Source organism: Rhipicephalus sanguineus, chromosome 10 (assembly GCF_013339695.2).
Source record: "Rhipicephalus sanguineus isolate Rsan-2018 chromosome 10, BIME_Rsan_1.4, whole genome shotgun sequence".
Taxonomy (NCBI): domain Eukaryota; kingdom Metazoa; phylum Arthropoda; class Arachnida; order Ixodida; family Ixodidae; genus Rhipicephalus; species Rhipicephalus sanguineus.
In genome coordinates this window covers 6772169-6791371 of record NC_051185.1, presented here as the reverse complement: position 1 = coordinate 6791371, position 19203 = coordinate 6772169, and the positions used below count along the sequence as shown (strand labels likewise).

Here is a 19203-nt window from a genome sequence, read left to right as displayed (position 1 = left end):
ACGCTAGTCGTAGGTCTCAAAGTACTGAGAAGTGTGTTTGTTAACTTTCGCATATTTTTGTTGTGGTTATAAGATTTTCTCTGTTAGTTATTTTGAGTGTTTTCTTATAGTTTTTCTTGTGTGTAATTAAATTATGTTTGCTGTGCCTACCTGCGCCTTCTCAATCTATCTCCAGCGCACACGCCTCCGAGATCGGTGACAGCCCCGTCCGTGTGAGTGGGGGGCATTTGTGGAGACTTCTCCTCGCGAGTTGACGTCACTAGGCTCCGCCTTTACCCCCCGAGCATTTCTCCCCTGTCTGAATACCCCTTAAAAGGAACAGTGAATAAAGAAGAAAAAAACTGAGCTCTATTACACTAAAAAAAAAGTTGTCATGCATTACTGCAAAATATTCTGGTAATTTGTGACCACACACTTCTCCGTAATATATGAAAGGTTCTGGTGACGGGTTATGTAAAATAAAAAAAAAACACAAATGACTATCTTTACATGTAGAATTTTCGCTGTAAAATGTTTTTGTACTTTCACAAGCAATACGTTTGTGATAACAAGGACAACTGGTCCGTTTCAAAAAATATGGCAAAGCACTTTGTAAACTCAATGATTAATGCGTTTGTTTGAAGTTTTATGGCTGTTCTTTATGTAATAATAGAGTTTGACACATACATGTTACACTTGCAATATACAAAGGCACTAGTATTTTGCTTTCTGGTTTCTACTTTATGAGCTAACCATCAGCAAATACACCATATTTCACTATATTTGTTGAAACGTACCACCTGTACTTCGTATCACACACATGCTGTCAAAGTACAAAAACATTTTACAGTGCATATATTTCACGCAAATGTACGGAGTTGCTCGTATTTTGTTCCTTTGTTCCTATTTTGTGAGCTACCTGTCAACGGCAAGACCGTTTGTAAAGTACAGCGACATGTGACCACAAGTAACCAGAATATTTTGACGTAAAGCATGACAATATTTTTTACAGTGTGGCAAGTGCTGAAATTTCGTGTGCAAATAGCAGCTACACAAACTAGTCAGTGCAGGAACAGTATCCAGTAACATGTACTCCATTTTCAAATTGGCAATGGGATAGCTCATCATAGACGTGTGCCTATTTTCTTGTCTGACTAGGCGCCGGCATTCTGCAATGTAGGAATGCATGCACTCTTTCCTAGACCATGGTCATAGCTTTGCTGGACACATTGGTTTAAGCAGTGGTAAAAGCAGCCATCTCTTAGTATCGTTGAGCCCGCTTAAAATGAACCTGGTGATCTCACGGTGTTCGTTCATTACATCCTTATGTTTTATTGCTGTAGTGAAATGCATTAATATTTATTTTTTCTATATACAAGAACTGCAGCTTTAGTTTAGGGCTATAAAATTAGTGGTAGCATTGTGTAATGCTTGTAGGTAGGACAACGAACAAAAATGCAGGAAAATAATACTAGTGGTAAAAAAATACACACAAAAGGAACAATGATTAAAAATGAAGTGATTTACGTGGGAGTAATATGCTAACCAATGGCAAACAGAAATCTTTTAGTGGTAAGGAGCGAGTGTTACTGGGGAGAGAATTCTAAAGCTTTATTGTGCATGGCAGGAAACTGTATTTAAATGTGTTAAAACGAGCAATAACAAAGTAATTGATGTAACGAAGTAAATGAAATTTTCCTTAACAACCGCCTAGTGATACATGCATTTGAAACCTTGTTTTAACAAATTAAGATAGTCTCGAAAGGAAAGAAATCCCCACATGTTAGTGCTGACTTTCTGCTTTCTGTGGTGTTCGGTAGCCGATCAGCATGGCGGTTCAATACCTCCATATCACAGCTGTCATAAGGGCTGTTGTGCCAGGTACACAATCGAAGAATGGCAACACGTAAACCATTTTTTTTCTGCATTAATAAAGTTTCATTGCATACATAGCTCACTAGAGTAATCACAGGCCACAGTGCCGCCTTCTTTGCACTCTTATTCGCTGATGCAGAAACTTGATCTAAAGAACCCTGATTTTACTAATATCCCGATCTAACGAAGAAATTTCCATTCCCCAGCAGGTACACATTGGGTTAAATGTTATCAACATGAATTAATGAAACTATCATAGTACTAAACATGATTATTGAAGTTTTTCTGGAAATAAATGAGTAAAGAATGAAGTGATTTCTTTCCACTTTTGACACAGACATTCTTTTGTTTTCTTTTTGGGTGCGCGCTGTACCGCTGTAACCTAAAAACATCTCACCACCCAGTCACGACCCCAGTATCATTTTGACGAGGGCGCATGTTGCGCCCTCGCACAGAACAGACTTCGCAGTTGGTGATGCTATGATGCAACCATATGGCGCTCGAGGCGGCGGTGGTTTGTTGTCCCTGTAAATGCTCCCACAGGAGCACAGTGGTTGCTTTCGTTATTTAATGGCTTATGCGAAAGATGACACTAATCATCTTGCAGCTTTCTTGCTCTGCCTCTTCACACAATCACCGCACTTGTTCTCCCCATCTTTGCATATTGGCAGCTTCTCATAGCCCGCTAACTTTTCACACGAAATAAAATGCCACAGCATCTTTCAAGCATCACCACGTTACAATTTCAGAATTTGAAGGGCCAAAAATTCCTTTCTCGATTTTACAAACTTCCCGATTTAACGAAATAATTTGAGCATCGTCATCGCTTCGGTAAATGAAGTTTCAACTGTATTGCAATTACAGGCAATGCATAATAGACATAAGGAAGTAACTTCGGCTCTCTTTCCAACTTTGTTATAGTGAGGTTGGGTGTAGTAAATGGGGCATCAGCAGAAAAGAAAAAGTTCGTCAGAATGCAAAATTTATTTTCTGTTAAATAATTCTGTCTGTTTTTCATTGTACGTTTCATGAAATGGTAGACCTAATTTTCACTCATGAGCTTCCTACTGACGATCCTTTGCACTTTTTCAATATCAACCTGGCTCTGCAGAATGATGATGTTTGTTGCATGTAAACAGATAATGTAAACAAGATAATGTAAACAAGTGTAGATGCATCACTGTTATTTAATTACCTGCTTATTTTTGTTTTTGTGAGGTAATGAGTCTAAACATAACAAATGTACAGGGGAAAAAAATGTTTCTAATTTATTTCGCTTTATTTCTGTCAATGTGCACTGGATAAGTGTGTGCCACCCACGACAATTATTTTGTCCTCAGGGAGTAGGTGCTCACAATTAAAAAAAACTGCATGAGAAGCAGCAATGTGAAGTACACACTGGAGAAAAATTCTGTCCAGAATTGTAGCATGTGAAACAGCCATAAGAATAATAATAATTGCTGGGGTTTAACGTCCCACGATATGATTATGAGAGACGCAAATTTCGACCACCTAGGGTTCTTTAACGTGCACCTAAATCTAAGTACGCGGGCCTCAAGCATTTTTGCCTCCATCGAAAATGCAGCTGCTGCGGCCGGGATTCGATCCCGCGACCTGCGGGTCAGTCGTCGAGCACCTTAACCACTAAACCACGGTGGCGGGTAAACAGCCATAAGAGGTTTTATATACTATTAGCAATGTTTTCAATGGGTTGCTGTCACACAAGGCTCTGCCTATGATATTGCCTGAAATGCAGGTGTTTTATCAGATATGGTTTCCTGCATTGCTAGCCTTTTAACATTTTTAAATATTTCATTTTCTAGTTTTTCTTTCTAATCCTGTTAACATTACTGTTTTAGCAGAGTGTGACGTTGGGCGAGTTGGTGCATAGCCTAATAAAATAATTGTGGCTCTCCTGTCTTCTCTTTTTTTCCTTGGTTGTCTCAGTTGTGCCACAATTATTTTATTAACGTTACTGTGCTCACGACACAGCTGTAGCTACATTGTATCGGAGCAACAGTGCCTGGCTGGTACAAAAACGGAAGAGAAAAGTGTAAAACACTTCCAGCTGCCTCTGTTCCCACATTCTTTATGTCTTAGCTTTAGTTCATTTTCTTTTGTGACACCTATCACTTTTTTTTTTCCTGCTTTGAACAGCGGCTGCAGCGACCTTCAATTTCAAGCTGCCTTCCTCTGAGCCCAGTGGTTTCGGAGGAGCGCCCTTTGCTGCGGCGCCCATGCAATTCAAGTTTGGCATACCTTCGTCGGGCTCTGCAAAGCCATCCGAAGGTGCTCCTTCCTCGGAGAGTGCGGCGAAACCGCTCAAATTTGGCATTCCTAGCACTACCACTGTTACAAGTGCCGCTACCAAGCCAACGACTTCTACTACAGCTGCGGCACCCTTAAAGGACTTCAAGTTTGGTTCTTCCTCGGAGGAACCATCAAAGGCCATCAGTTTCGGTTCATCAGCCAGTGAAGCATCAAAGGCATTCAAGTTTGGCACCAGCTCTGAGGAGTCTGCAACGTCTTTCAAGTTTGGCACCACTACTAACGAGCCCACAACAAAGCCACTTAATTTTGGCGCAACGGCATCTGAACAACACACAAAGTCATTTACGTTTGGTGCTAGTTCAGAGGAGCCAACAAAAAGAGCCAAGCCAAGCACAACTACAGAAGAGGCTGCAAAGCTGTTCAACTTCGGTTCGTCCTCGGATCAACCCTCAAAGCCTCTCAAGTTTGGCTGCACCGCACCTGAGCCAGCCAAGGATCCTCAGACTGGAAGTGGCACAGAAGTTTCTACAAAGGCTTTCAAGTTTGGTGCCACCACGGATGAGCCTACAAAATCGTCCCCAATAGCCAGCTCTGCGGAGGGTGCATCGGGCGGCTTCAAACTTGGCCACATGGCAGAGCCAAGCAAAGGATTTCCTTTTGCGTCTACTACTGTCAAGGAACCAGTAAAGCCCTTCAAGTTTGGCACCACCCCTTCAACAGAGACAGCCACTGGAGGCTTCAAGTTTGGCTCTACTGCAGAGGAGCCCGCAAAGAGTGTCAAGCCTGGCTCCTCCGAAGAACAGCAACCGGCTGCAAAAACTTTCAAATTCCTTGCCCCGTCGGGTCCCGCCGAACCACCCAAGCTGTTTCAATTTGGCATGACTGCGGAGCAAACACCGAAATTGGGCGCACCTGTCGACACTCCCGCTAAGCCTTTCAGTTTCGGGACGCCCGCAACTACAGCAGGAGCAGCAGAGGCGGCACCAAAGCAATTTTCGTTCGGCTTGGCAGCAAAGCCCAGCGAAATGTCAGCCCCCACAGTTACAGCACAGCAGCCATCTATTGTGCCTCAGGGAGGCAGTCAGACCACCACTTCTGGACAGCTGCCTGGCTTCCTAGCACCGGCCACTACTGCACCTGCGGCAGCAACGCCGACCATTGAACCTGCAAAGCCGGCTTTCCCAACTTCGCAGTTTGTCTTTGGCCAGAAAACTGACGCCAGCGCTGCCACCTTTTCGTTTGGCTCCCAGCCTACACCGGCTTTTCCCCAACCGGCCAGTGGTGCATCTGCTCCTTTGCCATCTTTTGGCACCCTGACAGGCAAGCCCCCAGAGCCACATGTGGCAGCACAGCAGCCGACGTTTGGCATTGGGGCAACACCCACTCCTGCTTTTGGTGCCCTGAACCCTCTCAAGCCTGCTGCCACCCCTGCAGTAGCACCTACGGCCACCAGCATGCCAAGTGAGTTGACTTGCCTTGAATATGTTTGGCTTTTATGATGGCAGTTGTTGTAGTCTGAATTTTGCTTATGAGGTACTGACACGAAAATTTTCAGTAATTTTTTTTGTGCGTGTCAAATGAAAGGCCAAGCACTGAAGAGTCTAGAAAATGTACTGGTAAGCATGAGTGCAACCTGAAAAAGTAATTACAGTATGTTTTTAAGAGCTAATTTCGGTCCCTACTGTACCCCGACATCGCAGCACGGTATGAGCTTCTCGTCATGTGCTTCTGCAAGATATCGTGACATTTCCACGGCCGCTCCGCTCTGTGGCTGCATTGGTGATGCACAAGTGGCCATCTTGAATGTCTTTAGTGACTCAAAAGTGGCCATAGTGAATGTTTTGGTACCTGACATCATCGCAACTAACCATACTGGAGTGGGGAGTCACCAGAATTGACACTGTAGCCTGACGTCACAATGGTGTTGATGTCAGCAGGTGCACCATCCAAAAATCAACTTAAATATCAAAATAAAATATCTTATCAGCATTTACCGAGCTTCACATTTGCTCCGAGCAGTCTCTGTGTAGACTATTTTACGGACGGATTTTGGTGCCGCCATATTGAGCTGTAACAAACCTTGCTGTTTTGTATCTTTAACAACTAAACCAACAGGGCTACGGTGAACACACATGAAGACAGTTGGGTTGGTGCATGCGACGTTTCCCGACTTTATCAATTCACGTCATGGTGCAAAATATTTTAAAACATTGGGCTGTTAGCCCAAGCTGGCGCCGCGCCCATATGTCTGGCGTAAAATCATCTATACGGGAGATTTGTATGGCAGAGTAAACCCACCTTCGAAAATCGGTGTCAGTACCCCTTTGACAAGAATGCATATTCTCATTTATTGGGTGCATAGATAGTGGGCAACAGCCGCATGGCATTCAAGGAGTGCTACTGTGACACATTAGAGTATCTAGGTTCCTCACTGGCTGTATTTGGCCTCTTGTGATTTTATGGCATGCGTGACATTGCCCCAGCCCAGAGGGAATAGTACAGTTGCTTGCTTGTAGAACAGATGGCACTACCACCAAAGAGAGGCAGTTACAGAAACTACCGTTTTCTTGTTGTGTGTGGTCCTTTTTCTTCTTTGTATTTTTTTTTTTCATTATTAGGCTTGAAGGTTGTAATGTGATGTTTTTAGCTTTTTTTCTTCCTCCATGCATTTATGCCTCAGTAACCTGGTAATCTGCAAGCACCTGGAAGTTTGTAGACAAACTATAACTCTCTATTGTTGGTTTTTGTTGCTTTTGCCAGGTGGCTTTGGTTGCCAACAGCCGACACCCAGTACTGGATTTGGGCTGCCTGCAGCGACTGTCCCTACCCAACCGTCGTTCATTTTTCGGCCACCAACAGCTGCACCGCCAGTGACCTTCCAGTTTGGCAGCACTGGCCCAACCTCGGGTGGCGTCTTCCGCTTTGGAGCTCAGGTGACTGTGTCCTTGTTAGGCATGCCTGATAGACAGTTTATACATTATTGGGCTGTAGCAGGTGCAAGCTATCAGATGCAGAGGAGATCTTAAAGTAAAACATTAAAAAAAACTAGGCATAATAAGGAACGGTACTCCAAGGCTGTAAAGAAGTTTGCTGGATCATGGAGGCTTCATCACCACCCTCAGCCTGTTTTAGTCCACAGCAGGGTGAAGGCCTTTCCCCTGATTTTATCCCTGCGAACTTCTTAATTTTACCGCTCTATCTGTCTCTCTGCGTTTTCCATCCCTTGGTAACCATTCTTTTGCTCTTACTGTCCGCCGGTTGTCTGTCTTGCACATTACGTGGCCAGCCCAGGTCCATTTCTTTCGCTTGATGTCAGCTAGCATATCTGCTACCCGTTTGTCCCCTGACCAGTTCTGCTCTTTAATGTTACTGCTATCTTTTTTTTTTTTTGTTCCATTGCACATGGCATGGTCGTTAACTTTTTCTCTAGTCGCTTTGTTATCCTCTATGTTTCAGCACCATATATTAGAACTGGCAGTATGCAGTGATTGTATACTTTCTCATTCATCAAAATGAATGAGGAATGTTGCTCTAGCTAGCATTTTGGCAAGGGTACTTCGTCAAGCTAGCTATCCTGGCTAAAACAACACTCCTTGTTCATCCACTGCTACTGAAGACAAGCAGAATCCTGAGTTGCAATATCATGGTCCAACCACTGAAGTTCAAGTGTTGCTGGCAGTGCTTAAAGTCACCTCTGCCGGGGGGTCTCGGACACCCTCCCCCCTCCCCTGCCTCGTATTGACAAGATATACGAGACCCCTTTCTCCTGAATGTAGGAAGCGCATGAATCCAAGGCAATCAGCCATCTCTCTGTTCTCCTTGTCAGTGGTGGTCAAAACATTTTTTTCTGTATGATTTTGAAAATTCCATTATTTTTAGCAAGAATCATTGCCGTGTTTTATAAAATCCGAGACAGAGTGAAATAATGAGTAGGTAGCACTACAAAAAGGTTCGAAGGAAAAGGGAAGCCAGTGCCTTCTTCCGCAACTCTGTCCAACACTGACCACTTAGCTCCAAGTCTACTCATTAACAGTGCAAAGTCTCTACTCTACTCGCCAACCTTGAGTAAAGAAAGCTTCCAGCCTCCGCAAAAGCAAGATGGCTAAGCCATTTAGAATTTATATATACAGTAAAAGCTCATTAATTCGGATTTCTAGGGACCGGAAAAAATGTCCGAATTAACCGAATTATCGAATGGTCGAAATAAACACAATAAATGCAAGAGTTTTTTCAACATACCTTTACTTAACAAAGTAACCACGGATGCGTGTGTGTTTTCGAGCAGAAATTCATGCGGACACAATTTTTCTGAGCCGTTCAAGGTGCTCAGCAGCTCGCATGCTGTCTGCAGTGCCAAAACAAAATTCTTCAAGGACGACTAGGGCTTCTGTGGCTTCCTTCACAGTACGAGGGGGCTTGTGTGGCTCATGGTGTGGCTGCTCCTCTTCAGGCTCTTTGTTCTCAGATTCGTCGCCATGCATCACTTCCTTGACGATTTGCTCATCAGTCAGAGAGCCGGCAGTGGCAACGCCATCATCAATGCTGATATAATCGTCGAGTGTCACTGCATCAGGCATAACACTTCCGAAATCCTGCCCGTCATCGGCACCGTCGTCCGGCGACACTTCGGCCACTGCGGCATCGCTGCAGTCTGGTACAACAAAGCCACTGTGCCTGAAACAGTTGGCAATGGCGTGCGCAAGCGTGTTCTGCCACACGTACGCAAGAATGCTAACTGCTCGGGAGACTCACGTCTTATTGTTTGCCGACGTCATGGCACAGGAACAACTTGTCGGGAGAGCCCATTTTTCAGGGCACGCAAAACTTGTATTTTGGTGGTGAAGTCCTTGGGCTCGTACTTGGGCCGCTTCGCCGGCGTTGCTATCGGCGGAGAGTGCGTTCACACGAGAAGTCAGCACAAAAGCACCAGCAACGATCAAGCTAATGGAGCCGTACTGAATCGTTCCTCGATAAAAACGGCGTTCAACGATGCAGCACACCAATGGGAACAAAGCAACAAAACGGCACTGCCAAACCCACACGCAATGAAAAGGCGTTCAATCAGTCTCAAGTCAAGCCAAGTCGATAATTGATGTCCATGGCGATGCTGCGTTTCAGCTTCACTTTTGTTCTGAATTGTTCTTTTTTCGTTTTCGAGCCTCGCCAGATGACGTGTCCGAATTAAACGATTTTCCGAATTAACGAGAGTCAAATTAACAAGCTTTTACTGTATATATATATATATATATATATATATATATATATATATATATATATATATATATATATATATATATATATATATATTGTTCTAACATGCTGACCATGCAAATACTATAGGTAGTGGGAAAACTGCCCTTATGGGAATTAGTAGGGTGGTTGTACTGCTCGAGATATGTCACCAGGCTAGTATCCCTCGACCTAGGTAACGTGTTTTGCATACTTTTGCAGTTCTTAATGCATCTGATGACATCGGCTTTATGGGGCGTTCACTCTTAACTTGATAAAACTATCAAGATGCCTTTGCTACGTTGAGGAATTACAGGAATGGAATTGAACTGCCCGGCCATTCCATGAGCTAAGTTTTTCATTCCGAGGAATTGAAAGGAATGGAACTGCGGCAAGTTCTAATTCCCCAGAATGGAATTGGAATGGAGGCGCTCTCCACAACACTGCTTTGTTGGTGTGTTTATGGATGTTGAGCAGACTGGTAGTGTGTGGGAGCATTTGTTTGAGGCCTGCTTCATAAATTGAGCAAAACAGAAGCACACCTTTAGTAATTATCGAACTTGTTTGGGGCAGCGCTAAGGAACAGACGGACAAAGACACATAGTAGACGCCACGGGCGGTGTGTGTCTTTGTCCATGTGTTCCTTAGCGCTGCCCCAAACAAGTTCGACGATGAACCAGCTTGCCCAAACCAAAGTTTTGCTTTAGTAATTATTTTGCCTGTTAGTACAAAACTGTGTAAAACAAACTCACAAATGTCAGCCTATAGTGTGCAAGCTCATATTCATCTGCATTTGAACAAGAAATTCTGCTGCCTTCTAAAGTTGTACCCAACGATAGAAATCCATTAAAGCAATGCTTGCAGCCTATTACAATACAATTGCACAGAATTTTGTCACTGTATGTGCTTAGGGGAAGTCACATTTCATGACGAGAGTTATGCATCGAGAGGACACAAAAGAGTTGCGAATCCTCACAGCTTTCACTCATGCATTTTCGCTTCAATGGTGCAGCCCAGCCAACCAGCCACGCCTCTGCAGCAGCAGCCACAGCAGCAGCAGCCAGCCCTTGAACCTTTCGGGGCCCCGTTTGGCCAGACTCCCCCCATGCAGTTTGGAATGTCACCCTCGCCACTTTTCCCCGGGTAAGCTTCATTTTTTTAGTAAGCACCCTTCACTAACAAATCTAGGAGTGGTCGTGCTCATCATTTCGGGCTCTTTCCTGTATCCACAATGCACGTGGTACATTGTGTGGGTTTGGTTCTAAGCTACGGGGGTGGGCTGCATTTTGTTTGGAGGCAGTATGCAGATATGTTTGTGTACTTCGAAGTTCGAGTGAAAGAATCCCAGGTGGTGTGTTCTGCTACGATGTTTCTCATAACCTACATAGAATTTTCGCAACATCATGCTCCACAAACTGTGTGAACCTTTATTTTCATTACATGAGCTATCACAGGTTTATACGTGGGAACAAGTATGGCAGGAGGTTCCGTGACTACCTAGACACTGAAAAATTTTTGAACACTAGGTGTTGCTGGAGCCAACATTTCAGCAGGTGGTCTTGTCTTCTTCAAGGCTGCCTGTTGAAAAGACCACTTGTCGAAATGTTGGCTCCAGCGACACCCCGTGTTCAAGAATTTTTCATCTCTTCAAGCTTTCATCTTCTCCTGAACTTCTGCCTTACTTGGATGCCCTGGACACTGTGGCATTGTACAGTGCTACCCTTACCACACGTCAGACTCACTCGGCACACTAAGTTACGTAGCAGACAGTGTAGCAGACAGAAAATCACTGAATGCGAGCTGGATGTTTTATTGAATGCTCCACATTCATGAGTGGACTGTGCTCGCTGGCTATCAGAACTGCTTTTCTCAGAGTGTACAATACATTGCCTAGGAAAACTTAAGAAGATAGTGCTTTCGATGTACCTCTTTAGAGCTTTCCGCATTGTTCGTAGGGCTTGCACTCATTGCCCGAGCTTGGCATGCAGACTAGGGAGAGCAGCAGGCCCGACCCACTTGCCGCATCTTCCTATCAGGCAGCATTAGCGCTGCCTCCCTAAAACTGGAGTGTATCTTCGTTGACGATGTTGTGTGTTGGTTGGTCCCTGGCCCATGCAGGCCGGATTCCGAGAACCCGTTCAACGCCACCAGTGGCAGCAGCGGCACTACGCAGCAGCGTCGCATTCGCAAGGCCATTCGACGAAAGCCCACGCCGCGGTAGCTCTGGACTGTCTCTGGCTGCTGCCGCCACATGCATTATGTGTGCCCTCAGGTCCTGTTGAAGCGCTGTGCCAGGGCCCGCACTATGCTGCCTGGTATCTCCTGGTGCTGCTGTATGAGGGCCTCCACGGCACTGGCTGCCTGCAAGATTTGGCATGTGGGGGATGACAGTGTAAAAAAGTGGAAACGGCTTTGCACTGTGCCAGTACGAAACCTTAAGGTACTAAAAATTGCCACACAATTGGCCAGGTAAAAAAAAAAAGGTGTATTGGCATATTACTTGTCCACAAGCTAAGCCGGTTTAACTTATATCCCTGTTTACACAGTGTGGTGCTCATCTACCACCTCCACTTGTTTGCGTAGCTGTGGGATTTGATGCATTTTATGTTACTGCGACAACTTCCAACATGACGGGAAATTCTAGTACTGTTGTTAAGTTAACAAGTTGTGAAAATTTGGGGGCGAAAGAATGCGAGAGCAGTGCTTGGAGATGAATGCATTGAATACTCTGCTATCTCTGTACAGTCTAGTGTAGATAATTTTTATTTGAAGTTTGCACCAGAATTTCCCAGAACTGTTGGAGTAGCTTAAGTTGTTTTATTTGAATGTTAGGAACCCTCAACGCGGAAGTGTGCATGCAATTGCAGGTTGAGCATGCACACTGTGAAAGATGCAGTGAACTGTAGTCCCAGTTTGCTCACCACTCTCTGTCTAGCCAACGCATTGGGCCACTCACCTTGTGGGCGAGCTCCTGGGGAGACACGTTCGGGTCAAATGGAATGGGAGGCCCAATGATGGTCCTGCAGCGTGGGTGTGACAGTTAGAGAAGGGTCACCAATTCAGCTGAAGTATTCCGCTAGGCATTTACCTCAATTTGACGGGGAACCCTCCGTATATTGGTACAATGGGAAGCCTTGTCTTGTCATACAGCCTCTTGAACAGACCTGTGCCAGCGGGAGAACACACCCCCTTTAATTTGGAGGCCGTCCCGCAGCACAATGTTGATGCTCTTGCAATTCAAGATGTGCAAATAAAATTGTTCAACATGCAGACATTCTGGACCCTGTCTGAATGCAAGTCTCCACTGAATAAGATGCCATGCATAACCAGAACATTGTAAACACTTCCTCACTCAGTGACTGCTAGCAGTACGAAACAAACATTGACTTCCTCAAACTTTCATTCCAATCTGAAACAACCCAGTAGCCTGCCTTGCAGCATGATAAATGTGTATTTCTCATGAAAAGCTTAGTAGAATGTTGATAGACTGAAAAGTATTTTACAGCAGTGAAGTTTCCGTCAGTAAAACCTCATAAGGACCTGCCAGGAATGAGACATAGTAACTACTGAATGAGACAGCACTAAATGGCAGCATGCAGTGACCGGCAAGTACAAATGTGCATCTACCAATGTGCCGCTACAAATGAAGAGACAAATGTGCAGAACATGGTCTTGGTCTTTTTTTTTTTACCAGAGTGCAGAAAAAAAAATTTTTCAGCTCGCACAATGGTTTGATGTGCACAGTAGCGACACCAAGGAGCATTTTAATATTGTGACAGGGAACACAGCAGCTGACATGGCTGAAGAGTGGATTGACAGCTCATCCGGCTTTCCCATACACGTGTGCACGTCTGTTCAGTGATCTGCTACCGAGCGAAAACTGGCACTTTTTCAATCAAACATTATACATACTGCCAGGTAGAGCGAATTGTCCCTAGCTATTGGTGCACAGCACCTGCAAAGCTCACACCATCAGTGCCGTGGCACTTGTACCATGAAAGCATGTTTGCTGCAAGTGTTCTTACACGCTCTACTCCTGACTGCGCGCAGGTGTGGTAAGAATCCTATTGGGTAAACGCATCGACTGTTTCGTTTCTGCAAGTCACGCAAACTGCATGCATCTGAGGCGCACAAGGACGTAGCACTGCGACGAGTTTGACAGCAGTGCGACATGTTCTGCTGAGCAGATGGCTGAACACTCTTTATCGTGATGGGATTGTCTGTGATAAGTCGTACTGGTATGTTTGTCCGTGGTCACAACCAGGCCTCCATACTTTTCCAATACTTATCCGTAAGGTTACATCTGCATAATGTATAACAGCATAAGACCTTTTGGGGCATATGGTGGCATCTGCCACGCCAAGAGTCGAGGGGAGCACTTAACCTATACGTGACAAAACATGATTGTGGTTTGCACTAACCACTGAACACAGGATACCACTATGGCTTGAGTGATCAGCAAATACATTCTTTGGAGACTGTTGAGGATTCAGAGCAGCTACTTTTCAACAGTTTGTGTGCTTAAAACTGGTATGCATTAACGAGGTTTTATTGCAGACACAATTCTCGTTATGGTTGCCCAGCCACACTTGGTGGTGTGATATACGGTTTCATACATAACAAGCAACACTGCAGAGGTCAGAGCCACATTTTGTAGTGCCTGCTTTTGCCAGAATTATTGCAAGCCACACGACTTCATTTGCAATGGCCGCCAGAATATGTGAACTGGCATGAGAGAGACAGCCAATGAACTTATTAGCCACAGAAGACTGGGCAGAGTGCCACGTTTGTTCTACTTCCAGCACACCACCTGCATCCACAAGTAACACATACTAGTTATACGACACACTGTAAGCTCAAATGATGAGCAGTGGTCGGACAAGGAACGTTGCTGGAGCGGCATTGTTCAGCCACTACTTGTCACTTGAAGCCTCCAGCTTTGTGATCTTATGTTGATTGACATGAAAGCTCAAAGAACATAAATGTACAGTTGTGAGCAAAGCGAGAGGGAACACTGAAATTAGATTTTAAAGGTCATAGCAGCTAAACGTTGCCAGCAAGTGCAGAAGTGTTCATAACACTAAAGGCTGAAGCGGAAAAGTATCTCTAGCAATCAAATATGTCGTATTCATATCGGTGCATTACCATCGTTGATTAAACATGAATTTGGTGTACCCTCTCGTATTGCTCACGACTGTACATTAAATCCGTACTTCATAGTCCTTATATGTAAAAGGAACACAGCTAGCACAATAAAATGGTGACAAAATATTCCTCTACAATTAGGGTGCAAAAGCGTGCCCTCCAATTCCCTTTTTAATACACTGCGTGCACAAGCAGTACCGCGGCCAAAGGCAACTGTCCGGAAAGCTTCACGGATGTTCTCTGTGAAGACGGGCACGATGGGCACTTGAGCCTCAATGGCCGCCTTGGCGAATCCCAGCCGTTTCTTCCAGAGCAGGCGGTACCGCTCGTCTCCAAACTGTGCCTCGAGCACACCACCGGGGGCAATGGCAAGCAGGTTGCCATCTCGCATAACCTGGGCACAACTCTGCACGGTGCCTGGGCTCACTTTGAACACCTCGGTCAAGATCTTGAACCCTGCGTCAAGCAGTTGCATTGTGAGCCGTGAACAGTTGTGGAACTCAGGTGTGTTCGCCTGAAGAGGATGAAAGAAGGGAATTTAAAGGGCTTGTTTCTTTGTTCGATGCAGCCTTAGTGAAAACCAACAGACAATGAAGCCAAGAAAGATATAAGGGACATTATTTGTGCTCTAACAGTATTGTAGTAATGGTGACATAAATGTGAAGAAAGTGAAGTGGCAAAAAGACAACTAGCCGGTGGCAGAGACCTAACCTGCAGCCTTCAGATAATGCACGTGAAGAGGAAATAGCTCGCAGTTGCTAAGCTTCTCTTCCTTTAAGAATTGAGGCTCATTCACACCTTCCACTAGCACCAACCAGTTTTTGCAAGAGGCAAACTAGAAGTGACTCAAGGCAACATATTGTCACACTCACAATTGCGACCTGTACCAGTTGCCACACTGAATTCACATCTGCTTGCACTGCCATTGCCTCGCAAAATAAGCAGACGTCTTATTCCTGCTAACTTGATCGGTTCAGAGGTTCAAAACTGCAGTCGCGTGACCAAAAATTAAAGCTGTGAGTGACCGAGCCAAAGCAGTCGCTTGTAGATCAAAGTGGTTATTTGCGACTAACTTGGTCATGCAACCGGTGCTAGTTGCAGGTGTGAATGAGCCTTTAAATGCAGACAGTCTAAAATGTGGAAAGACCAACTACCGCAGATTCAAAATAAACAAATTAAAGTGTTCTCATGATGCAAAAAGATTGATCTCTGTAAACACAAAACTACTAGCCAGTTTAATTATCAAGATTGTGAGAGCGCTAAAATTGGCGTTATGGTTCGTAATGCAGCGAAGGCTACTTAAGGCTATTTCACATGCTGTGATTGCAGCGAAAAAAAATGTTCCGTTCGCTCTGTTCGCAACCGCTGCTACTGGCGGTTTCGTTTCACATGGGCTGCGATTTTTGCTCTGCGAGTGCTGCGGCATGCCAGGTTGCTTGGTGCCATTCTTTGTGGCAAACACTGCATAATTCTTCAAATGTAATGTAAAAACCTTTGCATTATGATATTGTTAAGTTCTCATGAAGGGTAATGAAGAGCATGCATGTTTTGTCAATAAAAAATATCATGGCTATCTAAATTCATTTCGAAGTGCGCAACACAGCCACAACCAAAACAAACGCGTCAGCACAATTTCGATGGAGGTAGATAAGCACTCACCTTGCCCCTCACCCCCCTCTTATAGTATGTTGATTTGCACTAGGTGGCCATAATCATGGTGTGTAAGACGGTAAGAAGGCTACTTATAGTCAGATACAACTTTAGGATTTTGCAGCACTTCCTTCTCAAAGGCAGATGCACACAAGCCTGAACCAATAGGTGTGCACTCTGGACCGACATCATGAGCTGGACGGCCAGTGACCCCGCCTTCGGAGAACATTGCCGAGTGCATGAGCGGGACTTTAGTCGCGGAGGCAATCAGCTGCTGCACTTTAGTCATCTGGGCGGGACTTCTCTGGACTTCTTAAAGGAGCACCGACACAAAAATTTTACCTCTTGTTTTTTCTGTTGCAATACGTAGCTATCGATTCACTTATCACAGCAGGAAACCTCGTTTGCTCGAGCGCACGATAGTTATTTATTTGGAGACTGTTTTATAGCGCCCAGTCGCAGTTATGGTTTCAAAGACCACCAAGTGAGGTGGGACCCAGAACGGTTTTCATGTAAACGTAGCTGGCAATGTGAGCACACAAAACCACATTCAGATGAGCACCGCGTTGACAACTCCTTTCTGGGATGTTGGAAATATGCGTGACCCCCCCAAAAATGCACTGCCCAGGCATGGACGTCAGCCTTTGTACTCCTGTGCAAGTCCATAAAGAAGGTGCCCCTTCTTTTCGTTGAAAAGGTGTGCTAGGAGAAAGCGCTTACAAGAGGCAATGGCAGTCAACACAAACTCGTGATGCTGGTGGCTGTTGTTTGTTTACATTAAAACCAAGTTAGTGTTGATGTCGTGAGGTGGGACGTTTTGCGTCCAGTTGTACGACACGCACTTCTAACATTGATTTTAAATACGTTCAGGCTATATTAGCCGTTGATATTTTGTAGATGATGCGTCTGTGCCCACACAAATCTATCCCACAAGTTATTTCACCTTTAAAATTTTGTGTCAGTACCTGAGTACAGAATGATACTGACTGCTTCAAGGAATTCTTACCAGGCAAGTTTAGCTGACTTCTCTGCCCACACAACAGCACTTCTTTCTATAGTCAAAAGGACATATAGCGGACAGGCCTTTTAAGTGCAGCATTTAAGGAGTTAGCATATTAGAGGCTAACGGCGTAATGTTTTTACGTAAGCCTGAACATTTGGCTCACTGTCATGTTGGCACATACCTGGCACCATGAACAAGAAGCGGTCGCCAACAGCCCTGATGAGGCGACGCTTGTGTAACAGGCAGCTGGCCAGAAGGTAGTAATAGTCGAGGGGCAATGCGCCATGGTAGTAGACGATCAGTGCTCCACCAGTGTCTGGGATGTTCTCCATTCCTTGGACCTCATAACCTAAAGCAAGTGGTGGGGCAAACGAAGGTGACTACTCAAGCAAGTAAATTCAAGCACATCATTTACACTTTGCCACATGTATGCTTTGGAACAGCGGACCTGTCATCAAAAGAACGTGGGATTAGCTTGCCCATTTGCTTCACAACAGAAGTGGCAGCAGGGGCACTGTGACCATTGCAGAGAGCAGTGCTGACAGAACTTGTTTGTTTGATTATAATCCAAGTAATACAACACTGTAGAATTCGTTTACTGCTCCTGTGTTCCGTACACTTTTGTTGCCAACAACCCATACATACCAAAGTATGATGTGTTTCCAGTTGTGTTAAAAACCAAGAGGGCAGATGTGTGCACATGCCACTGATGCAGTGAACCACATGCAATGTAGCTCTCATTAGCCAGATGTAAGCATACAAGTCAAGACGAGGTTCATACTGTTATGGGAAGAACTTGATGCAGCAAAATATATGGAGGCCTTATATGGTTAATTTACAGGCATTTCCTTGCTCGAGCATGCTGACAAGGCAAGTCAAGGCACCACAGGCCTGCATTATTGTGAACGTCATCATATTCGTGAGGTGTGCAATGCATGCGAGTGGATATTCTATGTTAGTAATCGACGGACTCTCGATATACGACTTTCGCTTTTTAAGGTCCATATATGTTTTCTGTTTTGGACGCACGTGTCGTGCGGTGGTTGCATGGGCTTGCTCACCGTGCCAGACGCGGCCGTGGCCCGACCACAGGAGCGCCAGGGTGTACCGCGCGCCGTCCCAAAAGTGGCGGGCGTATGCGTCTCGCAGAGGACGTCGGTAGCGGTAGATGTGCAGGAAGAGTATGGAAATGTACAGCAGCAAGATGACGAGCGTCGGGAGCAAGAAGGCCACCTGCAGCACAGCATGCGATCGGCTTGTACCACCCGAGACAACGCCATACGGTGCCCGGAAATATGCTCAGGCATGCCTTAGAAAAACGTGCCAAGTGGTTGCTCAAATCACCAGACCAGCAACCCGAATGATCCGTGCAATCGACCTTATAAGCGAACGCGGTCAGTCGTTCGCTCGGCGAAAGTGAAGCGCAGTTCGTTCGCGCGGGAAAATCCCCGCGTGACGCCGCGGGTCTTTTCTTCCCAGCATGCGAACGCTACATTTGCATGCGCGTTAACATGGAGCACTCAACTGCTACAGGTGTGAAGAGCCAGACGAGCCAGTTGAAGTAGTCGATGTCCGAGACCCAGTGCAGCAAACTCAGCGCCTCCATGGGGATCGGCTGGACGCCGCGGCGGTGCCTCGGTTAAGCAACGGCGACCGCCGCCGGCAACCACCTGGGTTGCAGCAGCAGCAGCCGCTCACCTGGGCATTTCCTCCTCGGGGAAAAATGCTACCCGCGGGCAACAAACCCCCACGGCATACCAGCGACGACACCGCGGTTACGTGCACCTCTCTCCGCTCGTTGCGCGGCCAACAAACACGGGTTCTTGTCTGATCCGATCATCTAAGATAGCGTGCTCATTTTCCTTGCCGCAGCAGTAGACCTTGCACCCAAGAGGAAAACGCAACGGAAACTAGTTTCTTCCATGCCAGCGGCAGCGGTGTTTGTTTGCAAATGCGCGCACGCACGCTGAACTTATCAGTTGCGAAACCAACGCTCAGGAGTCCCGTTATCTCTCGTGCTCAAATTCTCAAATCTAGAGATATTGGCAGTA

The 19203-nt window shown here is 45.5% G+C and overlaps 2 protein-coding genes across 4 annotated transcripts in view; one reads left to right on the top strand and one right to left on the bottom strand.

Annotated features, from left to right (window-relative positions):
• LOC119406910 (nuclear pore complex protein Nup153) overlaps positions 1-11760 on the top strand; it is a 65167-nt gene extending 53407 nt beyond the window's left edge. For all 3 annotated transcript variants that reach the window (XM_049419587.1, XM_049419586.1, XM_037673690.2), the window contains 4 exons: positions 4012-5586; positions 6886-7058; positions 10367-10497; positions 11473-11760. In XM_049419587.1, coding sequence (XP_049275544.1) covers positions 4012-5586; positions 6886-7058; positions 10367-10497; positions 11473-11575 — 1982 coding nt within the window. In that variant the 3' untranslated portion in view covers positions 11576-11760. The remainder of the gene's footprint in view (positions 1-4011; positions 5587-6885; positions 7059-10366; positions 10498-11472) is intronic.
• LOC119406912 (transmembrane protein 68) lies at positions 10761-19198 on the bottom strand. Its single transcript, XM_037673692.2, has 7 exons — positions 18678-19198; positions 18214-18385; positions 17334-17501; positions 14698-14955; positions 12443-12518; positions 12311-12374; positions 10761-11715 (listed from the first exon to the last, which is right to left on the bottom strand). Exons 1-7 carry the CDS (start codon positions 18756-18758, stop codon positions 11623-11625), a joined length of 912 nt encoding a protein of 303 aa, XP_037529620.1. The 5' UTR covers positions 18759-19198; the 3' UTR covers positions 10761-11622.
• Between the last annotated feature and the right edge of the window lie 5 nt (positions 19199-19203).